We start from the raw sequence: 25,751 nt of genomic DNA, 5'->3' as shown, positions 1-25,751 counted from the left end.
CTTAGAGGTAAGAGAGCAGGTTCAGGACCACAGAGTATAAAGGTTCAAATCCCTCTTCGGGCAATAAAGGGGCGACCCTGTCTGGCAGTCTGGAGGTCACAGTGTGAATCCTGACACTTACAAAGCCAAACTCATGAACACTTCCTTAACTCTTACTCGGCTGTGTCATGTATTTTTATATAGAGGATCAACAGTGTCCTATTTTTTAATTATATGTACTGAAATAAACATGCTACAAGCAACCTATACTGCAAGAATGTACTGAAAATTTAGATGGGTTGCCACCTAGTTTCATGGAACGAGTCTAATGTGAGTGGTATATCATATATATATATCAAAAGGGCAGAGTACAGAATATTTGATACCCTACTAACCTCAACATTTAAGGAAAGGGCTGTAGGGGTGATTATTTCTGATGACTTAAAGGTAGGCAGACAATGTAATAGAGCAGCAGGAAATGCTAGCAGAATGCTTGGTTGTATAGGGAGAGGTATTAGCAGTAGAACGAGGGAAGTGCTCATGCCATTATACAGAGCACTGGTGAGACCTCACTTGGAGTATTGTACGCAGTACTGGAGACCGTATCTCCAGAAGGATATTGATACCTTAGAGAGAGTTCAAAGAATGGCTACTGAACTGGTTCATGGATTACAGGATAAAACTTACCAGGAAATGTTAAAGGATCTTAACATGTATAGCTTGGAGGAAAGATGAGACAGGGAATCGATCCAACCTACAGAAATGAGCAGCAACGGCCCTTGTAAAGGGGTTTGAACTGAGTTAAACAACAGGTAACCCCTCCTACAATATCATGCCACTTCATATATGGCCTTTTTCCATAGGTGAGTTTTCTGGAAGTGGCGAATTCTTGTGATCTTGAGATACACTGGTATCAGTAGCCATCGTAGTCTGGGTACTCTTCTGCATCACGGAACGTGGAGTTATCCGACAGCACCTTTGACAATTTTTAGGCTGTGTTGCCGGAATAACAGGGTGCAGCTGAATTGTACCCACTTGAAGAGGTTCAGGCCAAGTTGGGCGAATAGGGCAGTGAGAGATAAAGTGCCCTTCTTCACCACAATAGAACCACAGAGTATAAAGGTTCAAATCCCTCTTCGGGCAATAAAGGGGCGACCCTGTCTGGCAGTCTGGAGGTCACAGTGTGAATCCTGACACTTACAAAGCCAAACTCATGAACACTTCCTTAACTCTTACTCGGCTGTGTCATGTATTTTTATATAGAGGATCAACAGTGTCCTATTTTTTAATTATATGTACTGAAATAAACATGCTACAAGCAACCTATACTGCAAGAATGTACTGAAAATTTAGATGGGTTGCCACCTAGTTTCATGGAACGAGTCTAATGTGAGTGGTATATCATATATATATATCAAAAGGGCAGAGTACAGAATATTTGATACCCTACTAACCTCAACATTTAAGGAAAGGGCTGTAGGGGTGATTATTTCTGATGACTTAAAGGTAGGCAGACAATGTAATAGAGCAGCAGGAAATGCTAGCAGAATGCTTGGTTGTATAGGGAGAGGTATTAGCAGTAGAACGAGGGAAGTGCTCATGCCATTATACAGAGCACTGGTGAGACCTCACTTGGAGTATTGTACGCAGTACTGGAGACCGTATCTCCAGAAGGATATTGATACCTTAGAGAGAGTTCAAAGAATGGCTACTGAACTGGTTCATGGATTACAGGATAAAACTTACCAGGAAATGTTAAAGGATCTTAACATGTATAGCTTGGAGGAAAGATGAGACAGGGAATCGATCCAACCTACAGAAATGAGCAGCAACGGCCCTTGTAAAGGGGTTTGAACTGAGTTAAACAACAGGTAACCCCTCCTACAATATCATGCCACTTCATATATGGCCTTTTTCCATAGGTGAGTTTTCTGGAAGTGGCGAATTCTTGTGATCTTGAGATACACTGGTATCAGTAGCCATCGTAGTCTGGGTACTCTTCTGCATCACGGAACGTGGAGTTATCCGACAGCACCTTTGACAATTTTTAGGCTGTGTTGCCGGAATAACAGGGTGCAGCTGAATTGTACCCACTTGAAGAGGTTCAGGCCAAGTTGGGCGAATAGGGCAGTGAGAGATAAAGTGCCCTTCTTCACCACAATAGAACCACAGAGTATAAAGGTTCAAATCCCTCTTCGGGCAATAAAGGGGCGACCCTGTCTGGCAGTCTGGAGGTCACAGTGTGAATCCTGACACTTACAAAGCCAAACTCATGAACACTTCCTTAACTCTTACTCGGCTGTGTCATGTATTTTTATATAGAGGATCAACAGTGTCCTATTTTTTAATTATATGTACTGAAATAAACATGCTACAAGCAACCTATACTGCAAGAATGTACTGAAAATTTAGATGGGTTGCCACCTAGTTTCATGGAACGAGTCTAATGTGAGTGGTATATCATATATATATATCAAAAGGGCAGAGTACAGAATATTTGATACCCTACTAACCTCAACATTTAAGGAAAGGGCTGTAGGGGTGATTATTTCTGATGACTTAAAGGTAGGCAGACAATGTAATAGAGCAGCAGGAAATGCTAGCAGAATGCTTGGTTGTATAGGGAGAGGTATTAGCAGTAGAACGAGGGAAGTGCTCATGCCATTATACAGAGCACTGGTGAGACCTCACTTGGAGTATTGTACGCAGTACTGGAGACCGTATCTCCAGAAGGATATTGATACCTTAGAGAGAGTTCAAAGAATGGCTACTGAACTGGTTCATGGATTACAGGATAAAACTTACCAGGAAATGTTAAAGGATCTTAACATGTATAGCTTGGAGGAAAGATGAGACAGGGAATCGATCCAACCTACAGAAATGAGCAGCAACGGCCCTTGTAAAGGGGTTTGAACTGAGTTAAACAACAGGTAACCCCTCCTACAATATCAGGCCACTTCATATATGTATTTATGTATACATATATATGATAGAAACATTTAGAAACATGATAGAAACATTTAAATTCATAAAGGGAACTAACACAGTAAAGGAGGAGACTATATATAAAAGAAGAAAGCTACAACAAAAAGAGGACATCTTAAATTAGAGGGCCAAATGTTTAAAAATAGTATCAGAAAGTATTACTTTGCTGAGAGGGTGGTGGATGCATGGAATAGCCTTCCAGTTGAAATGGTAAAGGTTAACAGAGTGAAAAAGTTTAAGCATGCATGGGATAGGCATAAGGCTATCCAAGCTATAAGATAAGGCCAGGGACTAATGAAAGTATTTAGAAAATTGGGCAGACTAGATGGTCCGAATGGTTCTTATTAGCCGTCACATTCTATGTTACCTAAACAGAAGTGTTGTACTGCCTGAATGGCCTGTTATTGGTGACAGTATAGGTCTAGTGTTTATACTGGGCACCATTATTAGGTGGGATAAAACTGGGAATTATACCGGAGGGCCATTTGATTAGTTTAATGTCTTATTTAATATGAGTAGTTAATGATACCTGATTTTCTAAGATCATTAATATTTAAACAACGTGATGAATCCGTAGCCTATCTTTGTAAATATCTGTCAATAGAAACTGTAAAAGCTATGTATATTCTGCCTTAATTACGGTATTAGAATCTTTCAAATGAGTGACTGTCTAATATCTTAAGAGCTCTCAGAATGCTTGACCTCTTCGTTAGGTTGCTGTATGATGTCAAGGATTGGCTACCCATATGCCTTGAGAAAGTTTATTAAAGGGACACTATAGTCACTAAACAGCTTTAGCTTAATGAAGCAGTTTTGGTGTGTAGTTCATATCCCTGCAGTCCCATTGCTCAATTGTCTGCTATTTAGCAGTTAAATCAATTTGGTTTTTTTGCAGACCTAATTACACCTCCCTGTGTGACTTACACAGCTTTCCTATACAATTCCTGTATAGAGTCATCTAACGTTTATAAATTATTAATTGTAAATTATGTTTAATATATAATTTCACATCTCCTGCTCTATTAATGGCTTTCAAGAACCTGCAGGAGCCTCCTGTATGTAATTAAAGTTCAATTTACAGAGCTGGAGAAAAAACATGTTTAAAGTAAGTTACATCTGATTGAAAATTAAACCATTTTGTTAACATGCATGCTCTGTCAGTCACAGCCTTGAGAGGTGTGGCTAGGGCTGCATAAATTGAAACAAAAGTGATTTTATGTGTTGTATGGCTAAATGTTAGCTTGCCAAATGAAGGCCAAAAATGAATTGTGCTAACCTGTTAGGTGGGTGAACGAGGGCCGAATATGAATCATTCTAACATGTTAGCTGGCCGAATGAGGGACGAATACCATCATTAAACATACAAATTGGCCAAACAAGGGACAGATTTTCATATAGAAATAAACAAATGGGCCTACAAGTGCTTGACAAATGCTGTGGCTGAACGAGGGCCGAATGTCAATACTTACAATTTTGATGTATGGCAGAAGAGGCCAAATGAAGGCAACATTATCTGTCAAACTGGTGTTGTATCTGAGGTATGAAGCTCCGCTGATGTTTGGGGAGTCTCAGCTGCTGGATTCAGTAGGATAAGGATTTCCACCGAAGGCTCATCAAAAAAAAAACCTGGGGAGGAAACCAGAGTCACTGTTTTACCACAGCTTTAAGGAACCAGAGGGCGCTTGGAACTCCTACCACTAGCGGCCCAAACAGGGCGAATAGAGGTGAGAGCAAAGAAAAGCAGATGCAACTAATCGATCCAACCTACAGAAATGAGCAGCAACGGCCCAGGTAAGGGGGTTTGAACTGAGTTAAACAACAGGTATCCCCTCCTACAATATCAGGCCACTTAATATATATATTTATGCATACATATATATTTTTATTTAATCATCAACGAAAACATGACATAAGATAAGTGATCTTTTAGAAAGACATAATAATTTGAAACTCAAGGTAATTTGGAAACACTATTTGAAGAATAACCTGAAGGATGCCGGAAACGCCTGAACTGTTTGGGAAAGTACCGTTATTATATATGAATTTAAAATATTATAAATATATAATTTTAACACAAAGTATTTTATTATTTTTCTCAATATACATTGTACTTTTGTTTAAATAAAAGTTGTTTCTCGGGGGGCGGAGTCTGACCACCAAGCAGGGCAGACATGCCTGGCAAGAGCTCCTGCCTGGCGAGCCGAACCCGGGACGAAAGCGACAGCTATGCAGCCCAAGGTCCTCCGGGGGTGTGCCACCCACGTCGGGGGTGCCCCCCGGAACCGAAAGACACCACCCGGGGGTCAGTTGGAGCCGGGAGCGCCGACATCCACAAGCGGCCTACTTGGACCGGAGCCGTGGGGAGGCGGCCGCTCTCCGCGGCTCGGGGGCCCTTAAGAGACCTCAACCCAGCAAACCCCCCCCCCCTCTGGACCGGTGGGGGTCATCCCGGTCCCCCCTGGACACATATATCTGACCAAAGAGATGGACCAGCTACAAGGCATACAGGGGTTCCAGGACACCGGGCCAAAACCAAAATGGCTGCCCAGCATGGTCCTAACAAGCAGAGAACCCGCATTCAACCACCAACAACACCCCTGGGTTTTTTTGACCGGCTCTGTGCAAACCTCAGGGATGCACTACTGAGCATAGGGGCAACATACCTCCAGGCTGAACAGACGGTGACCTCATGGATCAGACCCACAGCAAGACGCAGGCACTATAGGCACTTACCTCACGCATCCAAAGGGGCCACCCGGCAGAGCAGGTACCTGAGATCCTCAAGGCGGGAACGGGCACCGTGCTCTACGGGCTCACGCTTCCACTCACTGGCAAACAAAAGCGGAACCACCAAACAAGCGACGCACACAAGCACCTCACCCGACCAAAACTGCGACACTCACTACCGCATAACCCGACGCCTTACAGCCAACGCTGCAAAACTGGAGGCTGAGCGGCCGCCCACCCCACGGAGCGCGACTGGAGCCGACCCACAAAGCGGAATCACCTTCCCCAAGAGCCACGAGGCTACCTGTCCCATCGCACAAGACCTACCTTCGCTGGGCATAGGCTGAACTGCCCATCATGCTGCCTCACAGTTATTTCGGGTCTGGACTGCTACGAACGTCTGCTACAGCAGAATGCCCGGATTTAGACGCCTAACACAGGCTACTTGCGGACTATGCCCCTATGCCATTCACTATTTTCATAGGCTATATCTACCACCTGCCCTCCCTAGGGAGCATTTGGGATGCCCCAAGACTTTAATCGACCTAAAGCTGATTGTTCCAGTGCAATGCCCTATAAATAGACTTGAAGGCCAGCAGTATACCACACTAAGATTTATTTTTTGTTTTGTTTTTTGTTGTTGTTAACGCGCTACGACGACATACATTTAACTGACCAGCTTGCTCCGAATCTTAAGCGCAACCAGCATTGTTCCATGCATGCCTAGCTTAGCCTGTTACAACATGTAAACAAAGTTTAATAGTTTGACACTCTCATTTATTCTTCACAGTCGTAAATATGGCATAAGCGTAAACGTTTGACCTCCCCAGAAATGCAATACCATAGACACGACATAATATTTAACTTAAGCTTAAACGAGCCTAAACCACTTATAAGCTTGTATGGCCTAGCGTTTTAATTCTACCTACTATTGTTAAAAAGCCTGTTACTTTCATGTCAAAACAAAACAAAAATGTGCACACCTCTCATGCCACTGTTAATCCTATGTTTAACTCAAGCACGCTGTTGTGGCGTATGTTTATGCTCTGTAATCACATGCACGCTAAAAATAAAGAATTAAAAAAAAAAAAAGTTGTTTCTCATTTGTTTATTTTGAAACATTGGATTCAAACTATACAATATAGAAATAAAACCACATTTGAACCATTGTTGTTTATAAAATATGAATAGGAAATTGAGTCCTTTCAAGCTCAGTATCCCTTAGTGTTCCCACTATGTTTAACTTGAATGATGCATTAAAAGCTAGTTTGACTCAATTTCCCTTGTGTTTTCTCTCGACCCTTTTATCTCATACCAATGTTCACTCAACCATGCACTTTTACACTCCTTATGTCTTCTATACATTATTCATATTTTCTCTGTCCCCGTTGTTACCTATTATTCTCTTCTTAGTGGCCCCTTCCCTCTTTTATATTTGTCTTATCGGATATTTTTATGCTTATATATTTTGCTTTTCTCTATTTGTTATCTCATAATTTGGTTATTCTGAGATATCCACAGCTTTATGTCTCTTAGTTTTCATAATTAGAGTAGAATATTTTTTATGTCTCCCTTTCTGTTATGTGTGTCTTTTTTTCTGTTTAATAGTTTTCTCTTTGTTCTACCCATCATTGTTTAATTCAGATATTTATCCTTTACTTTCTCATCATTACTTCCAGTATTTTTGGTCTGTTCATTTAAAAGGGATTGGTTATGAGTTGGGAATAGTGATGTCCCGAACTGTTCACCAGGAACCGTTCGCCGGCGACCATAGCTTGTTCGTGGCGAACGCGGCGGGCGAACATATGCGATGGTCGGTCCGCCCCCTATTCGTCATGGAGGTGGGAGGGTCTGCTGCTGATTGTCTGGAATGTGTCTGCTGACTGTGAGGTACAGGGTCAAAGTTTACTCAATGATGACGAATAGGGGGCGGACCGAACATCGCATATGTTCACCCGCCCCGTTCACCACGAACAAGCTATGTTCGCCAGCGAACGGTTCCCGGTGAACAGTTCGGGACATCACTAGTTGGGAATTCACGTCCAGAACCAAAAATTTTGCTGAGAATTCCAAGATAAATGCTTCTCCGTTTGTTATTCATGTATAAAATAAATCTATTGCATGGATATGAAGATCAAAAAAGTAAAAACAAAATCACATAAACATCACCCTAAAACAAGCTGCCATGGAAAATTGTAGGTATAGCATGAAACATGCATGGGGAGATTTACTCAGGGTAATGTTTGTGTGATTTTATACACAGTTTTTCACTTTTTTTATATGCAATGTAATTCATTTTAAATGTGAATAATACATGAAAAGCTTTTATCTTGAAGAAGTTGACAATTATTTTCTTCTGGACACTGTTCCAATTGCTATGCAAGCTCGTTGAGCTAAACCCAGAATTCGGTCTTAAACATTTTGCTTCAGCAACGATAAGGACAGGTGAGCACTGTTGGTTTCCGCTGACCCTTCAATATTGGTCTTTATGGCTTTATGAGACCAAAATTTGGCATCAACTCAACTTGCCAACTTTGAAGGGGGAGGAAGGCTGCCTATGACCCCAAGAACACCATCCCCACCGTCAAACACCTCAAAACCTTAATGACTTGGAGAGGATCTGCAAAGATGAGTGGGACAAAATCCCTCTTGAGATGTGTGCAAACCTGGTGGCCAACTACTAGAAATGTCTGACTGTCGACTGTCAGAAAAGTCGAAGGGGTCAAATACTTATTTCACTCATTGACATGCAAATCAATTTAGAACTTTTGTTGACATGAGTTTTTCTGGATTTTGTTTCTTTTTGGTTATTCTGTCTCTCACTGTTAAAATACACCTACCATTAAATTATAGACTGGTAATTTCTTTGTCAGTGGGCAAACGTTCAAAATCAGCAGGGGATCAAATACTAACCGTATATAGTATTAGAAGAACAAACATATGTAGTTTGCAAGATATTACTAGAAACTGCTTTAGATAAATAATCTAGCTGATAGCTTGACTATCATTTAACTAATCCAGTGCCCGAAGTCCCAAAGGACACTGCACGAATATTGTCATAAATTAAACAATGGGTCAAATAAATATTGAAATGTATGTCTATTAAATTAATGTTACAGAAAGGTAAATTATAAGAAAACAATCTTACAAATATAAATCATGTAAAGAATGGCAGCAATATATTTCTAATGAAGAATTTACCAGGATGGAGAATGATGCCGTTGTTCTTTCTCTCCTTGACTACTGCAATCCCATTTTATCGCCTTGACTACTGCAATCCCCTTCTCAGTGGTCTTTTATTTTCTGAATTAAATATTTTAGTTTACATTTTGCACGTCAGTTTTCAGCTTTCACTGCCTCTTGAACAGATCCCTTACTTCTTGCTATCTCTACATATCTTTTAGATTCTTCTCACTAATACCATAATCTATTCTATACATTCCAAATGTATCTGTATCCCAATCAACTAGGATTACATTTGATTTGTATTTTATTCTCTTACAGGCCAATGGCATTACTTTACGTTCATCTTATTTAACACCTTAAGGAGCAGTAACATTGCTATATCGTCATCACAAGTGGCTCCTTAGAGACATTACACCATTATTTAATGCTCTGCTTATTAGCGATAAGCAGGCGTATAGAGATTTAATGCCGGTAAAATCAACCTGTCATTACATTTTCACCTTAAAGGGTTACTCAAAGCTTTGTGATGATGTGGTTATGGTGCAAGGACCATGTTTTAGAAAGAACCATTACACATTTCAAGGTGTAATATTTTTTTACAGGGATGTCTACCTCTAGCTCCTGCCAATCAGATAACTGGAAAGTTTGTTTCAAGGCTGTTTAAATCAATTTGACCAAAATCTTGTATGTACTATTATATAATATTTTAGGAAAGGGATACCATATACTCACTACACATTGCAACATTTATGCATTTATACCTTCCTCTATATTTCCAGATTTCAGTAAAGCATGTACAATAATAATAATAATAATAATAATAATAATAATAATAATGATAATAACAATGCATTTTTGCAAGTGTATACAATTTGAACTTTCTAGGTATACCAAAGGATAAATATACATACAAGGAATATGTTTGTTGTTTGACTATCAGTTTGCTATGTATGCCAAAATTAAAATAAATCGTTTGGAATTTTGTTAAAACAAAAATGATGTACTATAGAATAGATTAAATATTATAATAAAGTTAATGGGGTTTTTTTTGCATCATAAATCCATGAAAGATCACTATATTAACCAAAAGGGACATTTGGAAATGTAAAAATTTAAAAAGTGTGGGTTTATTAAGGAATTGTTTTATTTCACATAAGCACAGAACATGCAATTAATATATCCTGAAATATCCTTGAATGTTTAGCAAAGGTAATTTTGCCATTGTGTAGGCTCTATTTAAACCATGTCTGACAGACACCTGTCCTAGTTTGAATAGCTCAAGAAGAGCCCTATCCTTTTCTTTTCTGCCTGCTATATAAAAATTTTTTAACCCACTGCAATATATCCTTAGGTGATCTGTCAGGTCGTATCTGTCATGATGCAACAGATAGATAGCTTTGTAAAGTAATGAGGATGAGACACTGTATTTGTTACAGAATCTTCTCAAACCACTATGCACAGCTGCTTATATTGGCTGGTTAATTTCCGAGAGATGCAAGACATCTCTGAAATCTTTTTCAAATTATTTTGACTGTCTGTCAGCATTTGTTTGTTGTCTACTGTTGGGCCGATCTGGACGAGCTGTCTTATCTTAGGTTTCAGGCTCTGAATTTCAATGATTCTGTGAATAATACTGTGACATTCTGACTCTGGAATTCTGGGAAGTATGCTTAATAGCACCTACGCATTAGCTCAGGTCACAAATCCCTCACGTTTAAAAGAGCCTGTAAATTTTTTGACGGAAGGGTGTTCTCACAGCTGGGAGGCCAATGTCTCCAAACAACCAATAAAGAAACAAAGTGGAAACTTCACAACTGCCAAAATTAATCTTCTGTGTGGTCATTGTTGGCAGGTTAGTTACTGGAAAGATATGGAGCAAGAAGAGGCAGCTGAAAAAGTAAAAACTGCAGGAAATGAGTCGTCCATCATCCTGACAGACTTAGAAGGAAATACATTATATCACATCACAGTGAGAGCATACAACAGAGCTGGATTTGGACCACCAAGCAACGCCGTAGAAGCGAAATCCAAAAAATCACGTAAGGCACCTTTTTTCCCTCACACTGATTTTTTCCTCACACTGCCCAATATTTCTCCTTTAATAAATATCTAATAAAATGGGGCGCCACATGTGTTTGTGATTCACTGGTTAACTGCTATAAAATGAGGTGAACGGTAAAATTGTCACTGCCAATATTCAATTCAGAACATACTGATGTTTTTTTCCTACAAAACAGGCCTTTGCATTTTGACACAGAGCAGAGATAAAAGGGATTCTGGCTTATAAGCCAAGTGTAAGTTCAATGAAGTAGAGTAGCTATTAAAATGACACTGTTGGAGCAAGAAATGGCTTATCGGGCTCCAGCTGTGTTGTCAGAATGACTGTGGAGAGAGAAAACAAGCGAGTCATTGTAGTTACTATTTTATTTACTTCCTAACAGGCTATACATCAAAAGGATTACAGTGGTAATGCCTGTATGCTAATCAATCACTACAGTTGTATACAAGACTTACATTACTGAGCACTGACTGAAATCCACAATTTTAGGGGGAAAAAATAAAAAAATAAAAAATAAAACATACAGTCAACATGTTTACCATCTTACATGGTCTTACTAAAGATTCATAAAAATCTAATGAGTGGATTATTATTATTATTGGGTGCATTATTATTATTATTATTATTATTATTATTATTATTATGTTATTATTTATATAGCGCCATCAAATCCCGCAGCGCTTTACAATGGGTGGACGAACAAACATGTAGTTGTAACCAGACAAGTTGGACACCCAGGAACAGAGGGGTTGAGGGCCCTGCTCAATGAGCTTACATGCTAGAGGGAGTGGGGTAAAATGACACAAAAAGGTAAAAGGATAGTATTAGACTAGTGACAGTTGCAGAAGAGGAACCAGTCAGGAGCTATTAACAGTATAATTGATACGCTTTTATGAAGAAGTGGGTTTTTAGCGATTATTTGAAGGAGTGGAGACTGGGTGAGCATCTAACGGAGGAGGGAAGGGAGTTCCACAGGAACGTTGCAGCCCTTGAGAAATCTTGAAGGCGAGCATCAGAGGTGGGAGTACGGACAGAAGATAGACGTAAGTCTTCAGCAGATCGTAAGGGCGTAGACGGGACATACTTGTGTATAAGGGAGGATAGATAGGTGGGAGCAGCATTATGTAGAGATTTGAAAGCAAGAACCAGAATTTTAATCAAAGTACCCTTCTTCAGTATTTGCTATCATATATACGATCTGCCTGCAATTATATCTATTTTATTTTTTTGGTGGGTTTTGTGGTGGGTGAAATTCTAGGGAGAATAAAATACAAATATTTAAAACATAAAACACATGCTATTGGGTCTTGCATCAGCATAAAGTATAAGTATCAATGCTTTATTGAGATCCCATAGCACAATCAAGGAGCTGCTAAAGGTGTTCAATCAATCGACTAATAACTATGTATAACAGCCAAGGCTCGATTGAAACAAAAACATAGGTTTGTGCCGTTAAAAGGACAGCAGCCCAGCTTTAAAGTGAAAATGTTAGATAGATTCACATGGATGAATGGATGGATGGAGGTAAAGAGGGAGGAAAGAACGAAAGGAGAGAGGAAGATTGAGAGGGAGGGAGAGAGAGTGGTTGGGAGAGAAGGTGAAATAGTTGGGTTAATAGATTAGTGGGTGAGTAGATTGACTACCTAATATATTTAAGTACTCTTTTTAGTGCGTAAAAGGGAGTCAAAACAGTAAAGGATGAGACAATATTTAAAAGATGAAAAACTACAACATCAAGAGGACATAGTCTTAAATTAGAATGGCAAAGGTTTAAAAATAATTTCATGAAGTATTACTTTTCTGAAAGGGAAGTGGATGCATGGAATAGCCTTCCAGCTGAAGTGGTAGAGATAACACAGTAAAGGAGTTTAAGCATGCGTGGGATAGGCATAAGGCTATCCTAACTATAAGATAAGGCCAGGGACTAATGAAAGTATTTAGAAAATTGGGCAGACTAGATGGGCCGAATGGTTCTTATCTGCCGTCACATTCTATGTTTCTATGTACTTAGGAAAGCTTCGTAAGAATTTTATGAGCTTTAACTCCTTAAGGACACATGACATGTGTGACATGTCATGATTCCCTTTAATTCCAGAAGTTTGGTCCTTAAGGGGTTAAAGAGTAGTTTGCGGGCAATGTTCTGAAAGAGAAGCTTGCCATTGAAATCCTTGGAATGTCAGACTCATTGCTCTACTTTTGGAACTTTGCCACACAAATGTTCCTTTTCTGTTATCCCTATTGTATACCTATATTGTATTGTTTGTTGTTATTTGTGTGTTAGAGTCTTTTCACATAACATAGGAATTTTAATGCATTGCAGTTCGAATAGTACATTAGTTAAACTCTGCAGAAGTGTTTCTACGTGCCCCACTTTCATACAAAGTGAAAGATGACAGTGTTTTAACATCTCTATTCATGATTCCATATATATATATATATAATATCTGGGTTCTTCAGGCTGTTCTATACGCTGAACATTTGCATAATTCAAGTCTCTAGCTGGATTCAATCCTGGCATGCAAGATCACAAGCTAATTTATTACAAAAGTAAAAAATGTAATGCAAGGCGGTGCACTAAATCTAAAAATAATGTGTGTGTTTTTTTCAAAGAAATTCATTTTAAATATATCTCTACAATATGTATGTATATATACATTATGTGTGTGCATGTACTTATACTTTAATTCATTGCTTTACTATTTATCCAGCTCCAAGTCAAGCTCCCAGCATTGTCGACTGCAAGAGAAATGGACCCCATGTGTCTCTGGGCTGGGAAGCTGTCAGATCATTAGCAAACGAATCCGATGTCAAGGGCTACAAGGTCAGATACAGTATGATTTGAATGTTGGTGAATAAATACATATATTGAACTTTGAAGATCCTTCATGTCTTACATAGGCGTAGAACATGACCTTAAAGACATCTACAAAGTGTGTTTCATAAGTAATCCCAGATGATGGGAAGAATCTTTGGTACATCATTGTATCTAAATATAATGTGTGATTCCATATGCTAGCTATCCTTTATCTCATGTAAAACAGATTATTTGGTTACAGGATTATCAAGGTTATTCAATAAATGTCGAGTCGAATAAGGCAAAATCATCTGGATGCGTTCGGCTCCAAATCTGGTCTTTCTTCGTACTATTTAACAAAGTCCAGATTTTTCAAACTAGGCTCTGAATGAGCCAGGGTATTGACCAAATTTTAATCTTACGGAACGATTGGATCCGAACGTTAAAATACAGGTTCAGATTGTTGGTCCATATTTTACAAATCCAAACTACTTCGCCATTGCTTGCACTAGAGTTAACAGTGTAAACTTGTTTAATTAAAAAAAACACATGTTTTGCAGACAAAAGTACGGAAGACCCTAACAAACCCCAAGTCTCTTAGAACAAGTTTTCTGCAGTTGTTGTTATTTAATTGTATTACATAATTTTATGTAGACCTGATAGCCTACTTCTCTTCTCTTACTGAGCAATTTGTGAACACTCCAAACTGTAAATTGGTTCCATTTTCAAAGGAGACAGAAAATACGGATGTGCTAATTCTATAGAAATGAGTGTTAGCTCAGGGTTGCAAACCATATCACATTACTGTACACACATCAAACAGCTATTATCACTATATAATATAAAGAACTATAGGGACATCACATTTTAATACTTAAATCTTCATATTAAAGTAACAAAACTTCCAGTTAAAGTGAAAGTAATTGCAACATTTTGAATGGGAAAACAAACAGATTGATTTACTAAGCACTGTCAACTCTAACACAAAAAGCAAGTTTAGCTCCAAGTCAGTTAAACGATGCATTAAATGTACTATTTTGGCTCCCAAGCTAACTGAGCATAAACAAAAAGTAACTGCGTAGCATGTATGAGCATTTTTCAGCAAACTGTATTCCTGATGTTAGTGCAGAGTTTGTACTATGCTGTTAAAAACAAATAGCCCATTTAATTACAGATTCAAATAGCAAAACTTCACTTATTTCCAACTATAACACCAACTAACCTGTAACATAATACATGCTGGGGTCCGTGAGAAATGTGGAATATTAACTCTTCCAGCACCAGAGCATAGAGAATAGCAATATGGGCAGCCTGTATGATGTTAGTCATTTTTTCTACCTTATTGATGTCCCAAATCTCCCCTCTGCTGCTCCAATTTCTTTTTTTAAAACAAAGCTAATTTGTTTTAAGCTAAACATAATCAAAAGTAGTGACTACTTTTCTTTATGTGTAAATCCAGGTTGACATATTTTGACAAAGGGTGGAGCTTTAGTCAAGCACCACGGTCTTTGTCAACTCTGCCATTGGCTGTATTCGACTCCTTCTTGAATCGCATCACTTCTGGGAGTGTTGCTTCACTGGCACTCTTTGTTGACTCTCGCACGAGTGGCACAACATTGTAAAAGGTAGATTGCACTGGTCTGAGTCCTAAAATGGTTGTGGGGTATCAGAGGGGGCTAGATTGGAGGTCTGGGAAAAAAAAGTGACATAGGTATGTAAATAATTACATTATAATGGTTCTGGATTCAAGCTTTTATCTTGAAATATAGGTGCCAAACATTAGGGGCCAACAGTTAATACTGTCTATTTGTGACCTTGATTCTGGTGTGACATAGCAGAACTGCAACTAGAAGATAAAAAATCCAAAAGATGCCGTCTGATTGTTGTGGAGCAGTATCTACCATGATGCCTTGACAGTCTTGAAGATGGTAGAACATCGTGGCAGCTGCAGGTCAACAGTGATTATTAAACCATTTAGCAAAAATATAAACATATTTTAACTAATTTAGTTCACCATTCCCATGGCCGTTTGCATGCACAACATTTCTGTTATTTACGTAAATTATAATGATGAATTAAAAATAAATGAATTAAAAAGATTCTCTAAGTGTTGAATAGGATAAGAATTATTCATCTCACTGGAAGTCAAAGTATAATTTAAACAAAAAAATCTGTTTAATTGAAATATGTTTCAATAGGCATGGGCCCCTGAATGATTATCTAATGCCCTGTCATAACCCCATTTAATAGATCAATATTCTTACATTGCAAGGTCATCTGCACTTGACAGTAAACCATAATTTAAAACACATTAAATGAAATGAAAAGACATAAGTTGCTAACGATATGCTTTCACTAAATAAATTAACTTCCTTTGGAGCTGTTACAGAATAGAAATCAGGAGCTATAAAATTTAAAGGGAACCTGACAACAATAGTAGGTTCAACTTAATGTAGGCATAGAATAAAAAAAAAATCCAGTGCGCAAACAAAATCAATATTAAATACACAGATCAAATATTCACCTAAAACTGCTTCCTCTTCATCCAAGATAGCAACACATAAGTACAGATGCACACCCGCTGCTTGCTATTTAAATTATGTGATCAGCATCCCATAATTCCTATAATTTAGGCGCACACTTATTTGCTAATTTAAATCTTTAAAGATCAAAGAGATTTAACAAAATGCACATATCCAATTTTCCATTCATCACTTGCTATTGGTGAGTGAAAACATAGCCTTGGAAAGTATACTACGGCTTGCAGCCCTGGCTAGAATCATAGGACTAATAATTTTAGACAGACAGACGGATGGACGGACAGACGGACAGCTATATAGAAAAGACAGACAGGCAGACAGACAGACAGATATATGAGAACATTTAATGAATGCACATGCCAGCTGCTTGACTATAACAATGTGAAGATTTGTGTTTCACTGCAAAGTGCACGTTGTGGGGTAAGAGTAGCAGGTTCTGGGGTACACCTTTATCAACTCCCATTGCATGATGAAAACTAGTTTAACAAAATTGGTATTTAGGGGGCAGCAGGCAAAATAGGATGCAACTTTAGAAACTAATGACTGCAGAGAATGTGATTGTAACACCCTTTGCTACGGTTGGCTTGGAACCTGTTTATAGTATATGAGTTCATCTATTATTAGGAACTGATAATTATTCCACTGTCTCTCTGAGCTGCAAGCTCAGATAGACAGCCAGCAAGATTGGTTCTCCTATAATTTATGATCAAATAATGATTTCAGTTAGCAAAAGCTCATGGTCTTAGAAATTATAACTCTTAGTGGTCCACAGTTCCCACTCAGAAAGTTCCCCCAAAAGACAAAGCCTAAACAATGTTTCTGGGCATAATGATATCTCTTTGTTTTGGATACAGGCAAGAAGAAAATTCAGTGAATAGAGTGTAGTAATATAGAGCATGCAGAAATTTAAATTGTGCCTTTGCCATAACCATCTGACTATGACTCAAACATATGTGCTCTGATAGCCATTTATAATAGAGACATCAAAAAGGGTCCTCCCTGGCTCCCCGCTGCGTTGGTATCATTCAGTCCAAAAAGAGGTTGACGTTTTGGGCTCCATTATTATCATAGCTTAGGCACTTGGAACATATTATTATTATTTTATTATATATAAATTGCGTAGCGCTGTACAATTGGAACATACTAAATCTTTCAGAGATAAATCAAATTAGCATATTTTGTAGAAACCCAGATTTCTCTACAGTAAGACTAATCTCCTTTGCAAATGGAAACATTATGCAAAATGCAAAATATGATCCATGGACTGATATTGCATATAGTGCAGATAAGAGCCCTATATATGAGAATTAAAAAAAAAAAATTCTATTTACCTGGGTTTCACCTTTTTTTTTTTTGTTGCTGAGAGCCCCATGTTACGTATCAAGGCTGAGAACCCCTTATTACATATCCATAAATATTTTATAGGTAGAGTATTCAACCTCATAACTCTCACTGGTAGCTTTGGTAAAGAATAAATAGGAAATTAATGGAAACCTTTGAGATTATAGCTAATATTTGGGATGCTTTTTTCAAGATACATGTAGTAAACTATAGTTCTTGGGTATCTTTGACACAAGAAGCTAGCTTATGTTGGATAATGATTGGCCATTATTTGCCTAAATGTTAAGCAAAAGGTCATAATGTATGTATAAATTGGGATTTTTAAGGGACACTATAGTCACCAGAACAACTAGAATCATTCACTTTAGGCTTTTTTTCAGAGAAAATGCAGTGTTTACATTACAGCCTAATGATAACTCCACTGGCCACTCCTCAGGTGGCTACTAGAGTGCTTCCTGGGGCAGTGCTGCACACTATGCTTAGCTCTGCCTTTGATCTGTCTCCTTGACAGTATCAGCCAATCCTATGGGGAAGCATTGTGATTGGCTCAGACCACCACTTCTAATAATGTCAGCAGACAGCACACAGATCAGGGGCAGAGACAGCAGCTGCAGACTTTAATACAAGTAAGGAGGCAGGGGAGTGCAGGGTTTGCTAGATGTTGTTTTAACACTATAGAGTCAGGAATACATGTTTGTTTTCATTGACACTATAGTTTTCTTTTAACTCCACAGCTGTTCATTAACGGACCTTGTGGTGTCCAAAACAACTTTAAAACAACTTAAAAATCCAATATAAAAATATTAATAAATTGGAATTTTAATGTGATCCACAAAGGCTCACATATCTCATCTCATTACATTGTCAGTACATTATATAAAACTGCAGCTATACAGGGCTTGTAGATAGAGTAGTTGAAACGGACCAGCAGCTTAAATTAAATATGGAGAGTTGAAGATTAAAATGTCTCTGTGCTGTCAGTAATATGTAATGTAGATCACAAAGTTCTTGTTCATTCACAAGCTTTTATGCTATACTGCTATGCAATAAATGATTCCCCATACATCTGATCATATTTCTAGAAAATCAGTTTGAACTTCTTCTTTTTTTTTTTTTACATTTTAAGAATCCCATTCAGTTTTGCACACTAGCTTATGACATGACCAATAACCTAATATCCACTGAGTTTGCTATACAATGTATTTCAGTTATTTAATAAAAGATTATAATATGACACTGAGCAGTCATCATCTACAGTAAACACTGCATTGATTAATATTTATTTCTCAAACTGTATTAATGGCAATCCATACATCCATTGAAACGGTCTGTCTATCTGTAGTAAAAGATGTATACACACATACATTTGTGCGCAGTAAAGCATAGCAGGTAATATGTTGTGCACAAGTCCCTTGATATATGTGGTTCTTATCTAGAAGCCTCTACTTTATAATCAGTTTCTGTAAGGTCACACCTGAGAACACACTGGGTTAAATCTCCAATCTCGTGTTCCATTTTTGAATTAAGGCACAGCAAGCAATGTTTCTATCTCTTAATCCACAGGTCATGTTGAGACAAGAAGGTCAGAGCAACAGCCAAGTCTTTCACACACAGACAACATCGGCTGTGGTCCTTATTCCTGATTCTGGGTTTTATATCATTGAAGTGCGAGCAGTTAGTGAAGGAGGAGATGGAACAGCCAGTTCCCAAATCAGAGTTCCAGCTAATTCAGGTATTGCAATATAATACAGGTTACAGCATAATTTAATTAAATGTAAACCTGCTGAACAACTGAATGCAAGCAGTAGAGAAAAATTGACACGTGCAGATCTCTGTCTGTCTGTCTGTCTATCTATCTATCTATCTATCTATCTATCTATCTATCTATCTATCTATTGATCTATTATCTATCTATCTACTGTCCGTCTGTCCATCTGTCAGTCTGTCTATCTATCTATCTATCTATATCTATTTATCATCTATTGATCTATTATCTATCTATCTCCTATCTACTGTTCATCTGTCCACCTGTCAGTCTGTCTATCTATCTATCCATCCATCTATGCATCTATCCATCTATTCATCTTTCCATCCATCCATCCATATATCCATCTATCTATCTTAATATAACACATTATGTGTAACTTGTCTGCAGGCTTTCCTTATCTTTTAATACCATTATATAAAACGAATGAAGCGAAGCCTAAGGTTTTAATTAATCTCTTCTTTTGCCCCCAAAAATAACTTTGTAATATGATGCATAAAAAACAGAATGTACGTAAAATATTAGGAGAACTATTATGTTATTAAATTGCAAATTGCAGGCTAAAATTACTGAGTGGGAAAATTGGTAACTTTTTCTAATTCCGATATTTTGTAATTCCATTAACAATTCTCAACACTTCCTGGTTTAGTAGATAAACCAGACGCAAAGACATATCTAATGTACAAACTCCAGTGCTCAATATCATTGCTCTTTCACGTGTACTATATTACTAAATTCCTAACACAAACTCCTCCCATTGAGTTGTTTTATTGATCTGAAGTATCTTATTTCTTCTGCGTGCTCTGTTTTCCTCCTGCTAGACACAATGTCGATCTCTATTTTAAAGCGTGCCAGTTATAAATCATCTCCACTATTACAGCTTGATAAATCAAATGAGACATAGTGCCTATTCAATACGTATTTCTTCATGCACTGAATAGCCACGATGAATACACAATGAGCCATCAATGTCCTTTGATGAATATTAAAGAGATGTGTAATGTCCACATTATACCTTTTTGCAAATTGGTCTAAAGTCCTCAGTAAACATGTGAAAAGTACCTTGATAGATCAATTTTTTACACATGTAAATTAGCCTGTACTTGTTAAATCACTTAGCTTGGTTGATGAATGGGACCCTGAGATAACATTTAATAGCTTTGCTCAGAAAAGCACACACCTGTCACTTTACTACTGAATGGGAACACCATCTGGGTCTGTTTCTGTGTTCTTTCTTAATTTGTATTCTCCAGGCTTGATAACTGCTCCCTCTAATAGATTGCTAATGTATGTGAGTGATATGAAAAAACTTAATGAAAAAGGAATACAATTATGCATCTTGTTTTAATATATGCCCAACAATGTAACTCAGATTGTACTCAAGCCTGGTGTGGGGTGGAGGGGCAGAGGCGACAGCATATCAAGTTTTGAATCTCAGTCTGTGGGTGGAACCGATTAGCAGTGAAGTACTTGCCATGGGCTGTGTATGCAATAAATGGGAGATGGAGATAACAAAACCCTATTGATCCATAAAAAATAAGGCATCATCCTTAGAGAATTTATTTCATAACGATATATTTTAAAATACACACAAAATTCAAAAAAGTTTCAACCCAGTCACAAGTTATACTGGGGACTAGTTTGTCTTAGTATTTTAGCAAAATTTTGTCAAGCCATTAGCCATCACTAGTGACAGCTGAGAAGAAAAAAATCTCCATCTGTTGATGATCCAATGACCTTGCAAAGTCCTCCATAGCCCTCAGTGCTGTACTCTTGGGCATGAGCAAAAGTACAATGCTGACATTGGCTACAGGCATCAGAAGAACCAGGAACTGAGGAAGATGGTGGTAGCTGTGGGGGGCAGGATTGGGTAAGTAAAACTTCTCCTGCACCCCTCATCCCCACACCGCCAGAAAGGCAGTGACCTGCAGGGGTCTTTGCAAATTAGGCAAAGATCCCAGATGGTGACAGAGCCGCTTTAAGCTAAAACAAGAATGAACATACACACAAAAGAGAGACAGAACCTATCATAGGTGATACAAAAGTGAGAGTATGGTCAGATAGTAATTTTTAGTATAATGACATTTGTCTGTGAAAAAAGAATAACCTATTCAAAAGTGTTGAAAAATGGAAAATGTTACAAACAGGTATACGTGCAGTTAAATGCTATGTAACATACATTTAGGTCCTCATTACTGATCCCTCTATGGTCCCACTAAAAAAGTCTCTCCACAAGACATTTCCTGTAAGTTCATTCTATAAGCGTTTTTATGCTTATGGAACTCACAGTTGCCAAGCAACAATGAAAGAGACAAACCCATCTGAAATAGTTCAAGTCAGAAAAACGAAATCCAAATGTTCATCTGAAAAGGTGCTCACTTCCTCTCTATTTACATAGCATTACAGAGGTATAAAACAAAAACTTACTATTTCTCATGTGTCATATTTTATGTTACAACAGATTAATAGGGAACAAGGAACCTACTAAAACATCAGAATTAGTGGGTATTAAAGAAAACTGGCTTAATGATAAAGCATTTCCACTCCTAGGAACATGCAACCAAGTACTTTAGTGCACCATCAATTAAAGCAGCAGTGCATGACCTATTGTGCAATAATTTAATGAGGTTATTTAACAGTAAATCAGATGGTATGGCTGTGGCAGGAACAATGGGTATTCACTTTTTGAAGCCCAAATTGGTAAGGTCAGTCTCTCCATGTGTAATAGGTAATACATTGATTTAAAATGCTTTTAAAGGGACACTCCACTGCCCAAATACAAAATAAATATAAAATCACAGTTTAGTAGATCTATTCCCTATGGAAATGTGCATTTGTTTAATTATGCATTTTTCATTGGAGTTATTTCTAAAAACAGCTTGCAAAACATGCAGATCTCTTGTCTGCTGCCTTTGCAAGGTCTCCCCTTCTAACCCCGCCCAGACTTTATGTGGCTGTCCAATCACAGACTTCCAAATGCAGCTCAAAGAGAAGTCTAAGTAAGGCAGGTGCTCTGTGCAATTGCTGTCTCTTGACTTCAGGGCAAATAAGCTAACCAAATCAGGAAGTAACATTACCTGTTGACTGCTTGAAAAGACAGGAGGGTGTAACCAGTATAATTTATAAAGTGTAAATGGCTTTGGAAATCTGCATTATATCCAAAATAAAAAAGGAGGATACATTCTTCACATATAAAGCTTTTTGCCAAGCTAAAGTGCTTTAGGGGTCTGCAGTGTCCTTTTAACTTCTAAATGTATGTAATCAACACATCTTTATTCACTCCGGTTGGGACTTAAAAACTAATGACATAAACACTAAATATCCATATGCATGTCTCATCAGCTGTAGCAAAACAGCAACATGGTATTTTATATTTAAAAGTTTGGTCAAAGACTTAGTGTACCACTGTCTAAACTCTAAGCCCAAAGAAGGAGCACATGTAATCTTTCAAATGCAATGCAAATCTTAATGTATGGGTATGTGTAGGCTAATATTTTGCCAAGCTTAATTTTGTCCTGTGGTTTTCCTAAATAAGTCTACAGTAGGCAGGTACCATGGTAACTTTCGGAGAGAAATCTAAATATCCTACGTTATGGTGTGTGTTTAGTTGGTGGGATTCTGGAACATTGAGAAGTCTTTCTGTTTGTTTTATTTATCTGTTACTTAATAAGCAAGAAAATATCTAAAACCGTCAAACCATCGAAACCCTTTTGTATTTTACTTAATTCTTCTTTTCTTTTCCTTTTCCAGGGAAAGTAACAAGTGCCACGACAACATTGCATAACATTTCGTCAACGTCATCTTTAACATTACTTTTGGCATTGGTAGTACCAACGACAACTTCGTGGTGAAGAAGAATATTTATTTATTTACTTATTTAGTTATTTATTTTGCTTTTAAAAAAAAAAAATATATTATTTATGATTTTGTTTTTATCGGTGACATGATCAGAGAGTTTCTTATACATGAAGACATTTGAGATACTTTACCTTCTCATCAACGAAACACCCAAAGACTAAATAAAATAAACTTAGAGCTGTGCTGGCAAAATTATTTTTTAGCATTGTTAACTGATGAGATTGTATTTTCCTTTTTTCTTTTTTTGATTATTGACTATATAGGAAGGCTTGCAAATCACCTGTACAAGCTTCTGTAATGACAAACGTACAGTACTTTTGGTTATATTATCTAGATTATTTTATATGCTTTCTACTGAGTGGATAACTGATTACTGGAGTGTGTACCCTTAACTTGTTGAAGCAGTGGTGTGCAGTACATACATACATAGAGTACGTGTTATGTACTATAGGTCTGGTGATATATCTCTACATGCACTCTTTAAGCCTCTAAATCACTACAAATAGTGATTAAAAAAATATGACTCTACGATTACAGATTTATTATGATGCAGAAAAATATCATTTCTTTCATTGAAAATCTTTACCTACTTGAAAATGCTTATTTTTTTCATAAAACGATGAATAAAAGAACGAGAAAACATTTAGAATAAAATACTGCACTATATGTATATATATTGTTCTACATAGTGAAATTTACTTAAAGGAGCAGTCTGGTTATATTAAAAGTGTCTTTTTTTAAATTACACTTTGTTCATTTTTATTTAATTCTACATCACTATTTGGGATTTAGTTCCTTTCTTGTTCCCTTTTGCTGATTTTGTTTTCTTCACTTATCTAACAAGAGTCCATGAATGTGTAGCAGAGTATGGAAATGTCAGCAAACCTTCCGGGTCCACCACTTGGAAATCGTTGTGTTCTCCTTATTTATGGTATAATTGATGAGACTAAACACACAGCAAAAGTTCAAAGCTTGCTGCAAAGTGGTGATGTCCCCAAAAGAACCCAAGACTTCTCAAAAAGTAGATATAATTACTTGAATAATAATAAAAAAAAATGCCATAATAATCCATTAAATGTGTGTTCACGTGCTCTCCGGACATTCATAAGACTAGCTTCATTTTCACGAACTACAGCTTAGAACATTTTTTATTCACAAAAATATTGAACAGTTAAAGAAATTACATACTTTACACGTCTCTTGAAAAAAATCTGGAGTTTACTATCCCTTTTTATCCCTAATTATTTCTAATTTTATTATTGTCCAGTAAGGCTTGAAACGATTAAACAAATTCTCATTAACATCAATAAGTCTAGTTTACGATACAATATTTTTTATTTTATTTTTTAATTAACAAATCTTGCATAGTATTTCTAACAGGACTTCAGAAAAATAAAGTAATTAAAATAGTTTTATTTAATTTTTTTTTATTAGTTTGTTAACTTATGAAGAAGTTAAAAGCAACTAATCATAAAGTATATACAAACATACTAACATAAACAATGCTTTGACATGGAATTAATAAAAAATGTCCGCCACTTTGATACATATAAATAAAATCCCCTAAAAATAAGCTTGCGGGCAGCATGTATGTAGCTTCTCTGTCACTATATACAACTGTCATTCTTACCTATCGTTCAAAGTTGAAAATATAGCTTTCATTATCCTGTGTATTGAAAAGTCAACAACGCTTCAAAGTATTTGGCGTTTGTATTAATAGCATGCTGAGACAAGATCACGTATATATGTAAAAGTTATGGGACTGGTTCAAGAGGGTAATGTGAACTGCAAGATATAACACCCCGTCTGACTCAATTTAAAAACCAAAGCTATGTTATGATGTGATATTATAATCTGTGTTTTGTTTTCAGTCAATCAGAACACAGAATTAAAATAGTGGCCAATGTTCTCAAAGTGTACACTTTTCCGAGTATGTATTTAAAAAAATATAGAAAAAAAAATCACACTTTTGTAGAAGATGAACATACGATTATTTTCCCTTTTCAAACTGTTGTACAACACTGATCTCCAAAGATATAATTTTTTAATATATATATTATGGTGTCTGTTAAAAGGCAATGGTAGCAACTTTATTTTCATCATCATAGACAACTTTTAAAATATACATTTTTGTTCAGAGTGTTTAAATCTGTAAACATATTTAAAAAAAAAAAAAAGATTTCTACCAAACCTGGATTTTCTGCGGACACGATGGGCACTCACCTGCCACCATCAGGTCATTGCAGCTAGTTAAATGTGATGGTGAACCTAGCAACCTTAATTACATTTCCACAATCTGCAGTGTGGTCTGCCTTTAGTTTCAATAATTTCAAATAAAATTAACCTTTGCTGGAATCATAAAAATATCTTACAAAATAATTTTCTCCTAAAAAAAAAAAAAATGATTAGGATTGCATGAATTGACACTTTAGCTAAAATATATAGGATTATTTTAACTTAAACAAAAAATAAATAATATATATAAAAATTAAATGTTATTATTTTATGAAACCAATC

At 37.1% G+C, this 25,751-nt stretch overlaps 1 protein-coding gene across 1 annotated transcript in view; it reads left to right on the top strand.

The window, feature by feature from the left end:
• CNTN5 (contactin 5) overlaps positions 1-24,264 on the top strand; it is a 1,203,952-nt gene extending 1,179,688 nt beyond the window's left edge. Inside the window, exons 23-26 of the mRNA XM_063430510.1 lie at positions 10,730-10,916; positions 13,645-13,757; positions 19,175-19,343; positions 23,127-24,264. Of these exons, the coding sequence (XP_063286580.1) occupies positions 10,730-10,916; positions 13,645-13,757; positions 19,175-19,343; positions 23,127-23,227 (570 nt within the window). The 3' untranslated portion in view covers positions 23,228-24,264. The remainder of the gene's footprint in view (positions 1-10,729; positions 10,917-13,644; positions 13,758-19,174; positions 19,344-23,126) is intronic.
• Positions 24,265-25,751: the final 1,487 nt, after the last annotated feature.

The sequence above is a fragment of the Pelobates fuscus genome, chromosome 1, assembly GCF_036172605.1.
Source record: "Pelobates fuscus isolate aPelFus1 chromosome 1, aPelFus1.pri, whole genome shotgun sequence".
NCBI lineage: Eukaryota > Metazoa > Chordata > Amphibia > Anura > Pelobatidae > Pelobates > Pelobates fuscus.
Note: the sequence above shows the minus strand (reverse complement) of the source record. Positions and strands in the feature narration are given on the sequence as shown.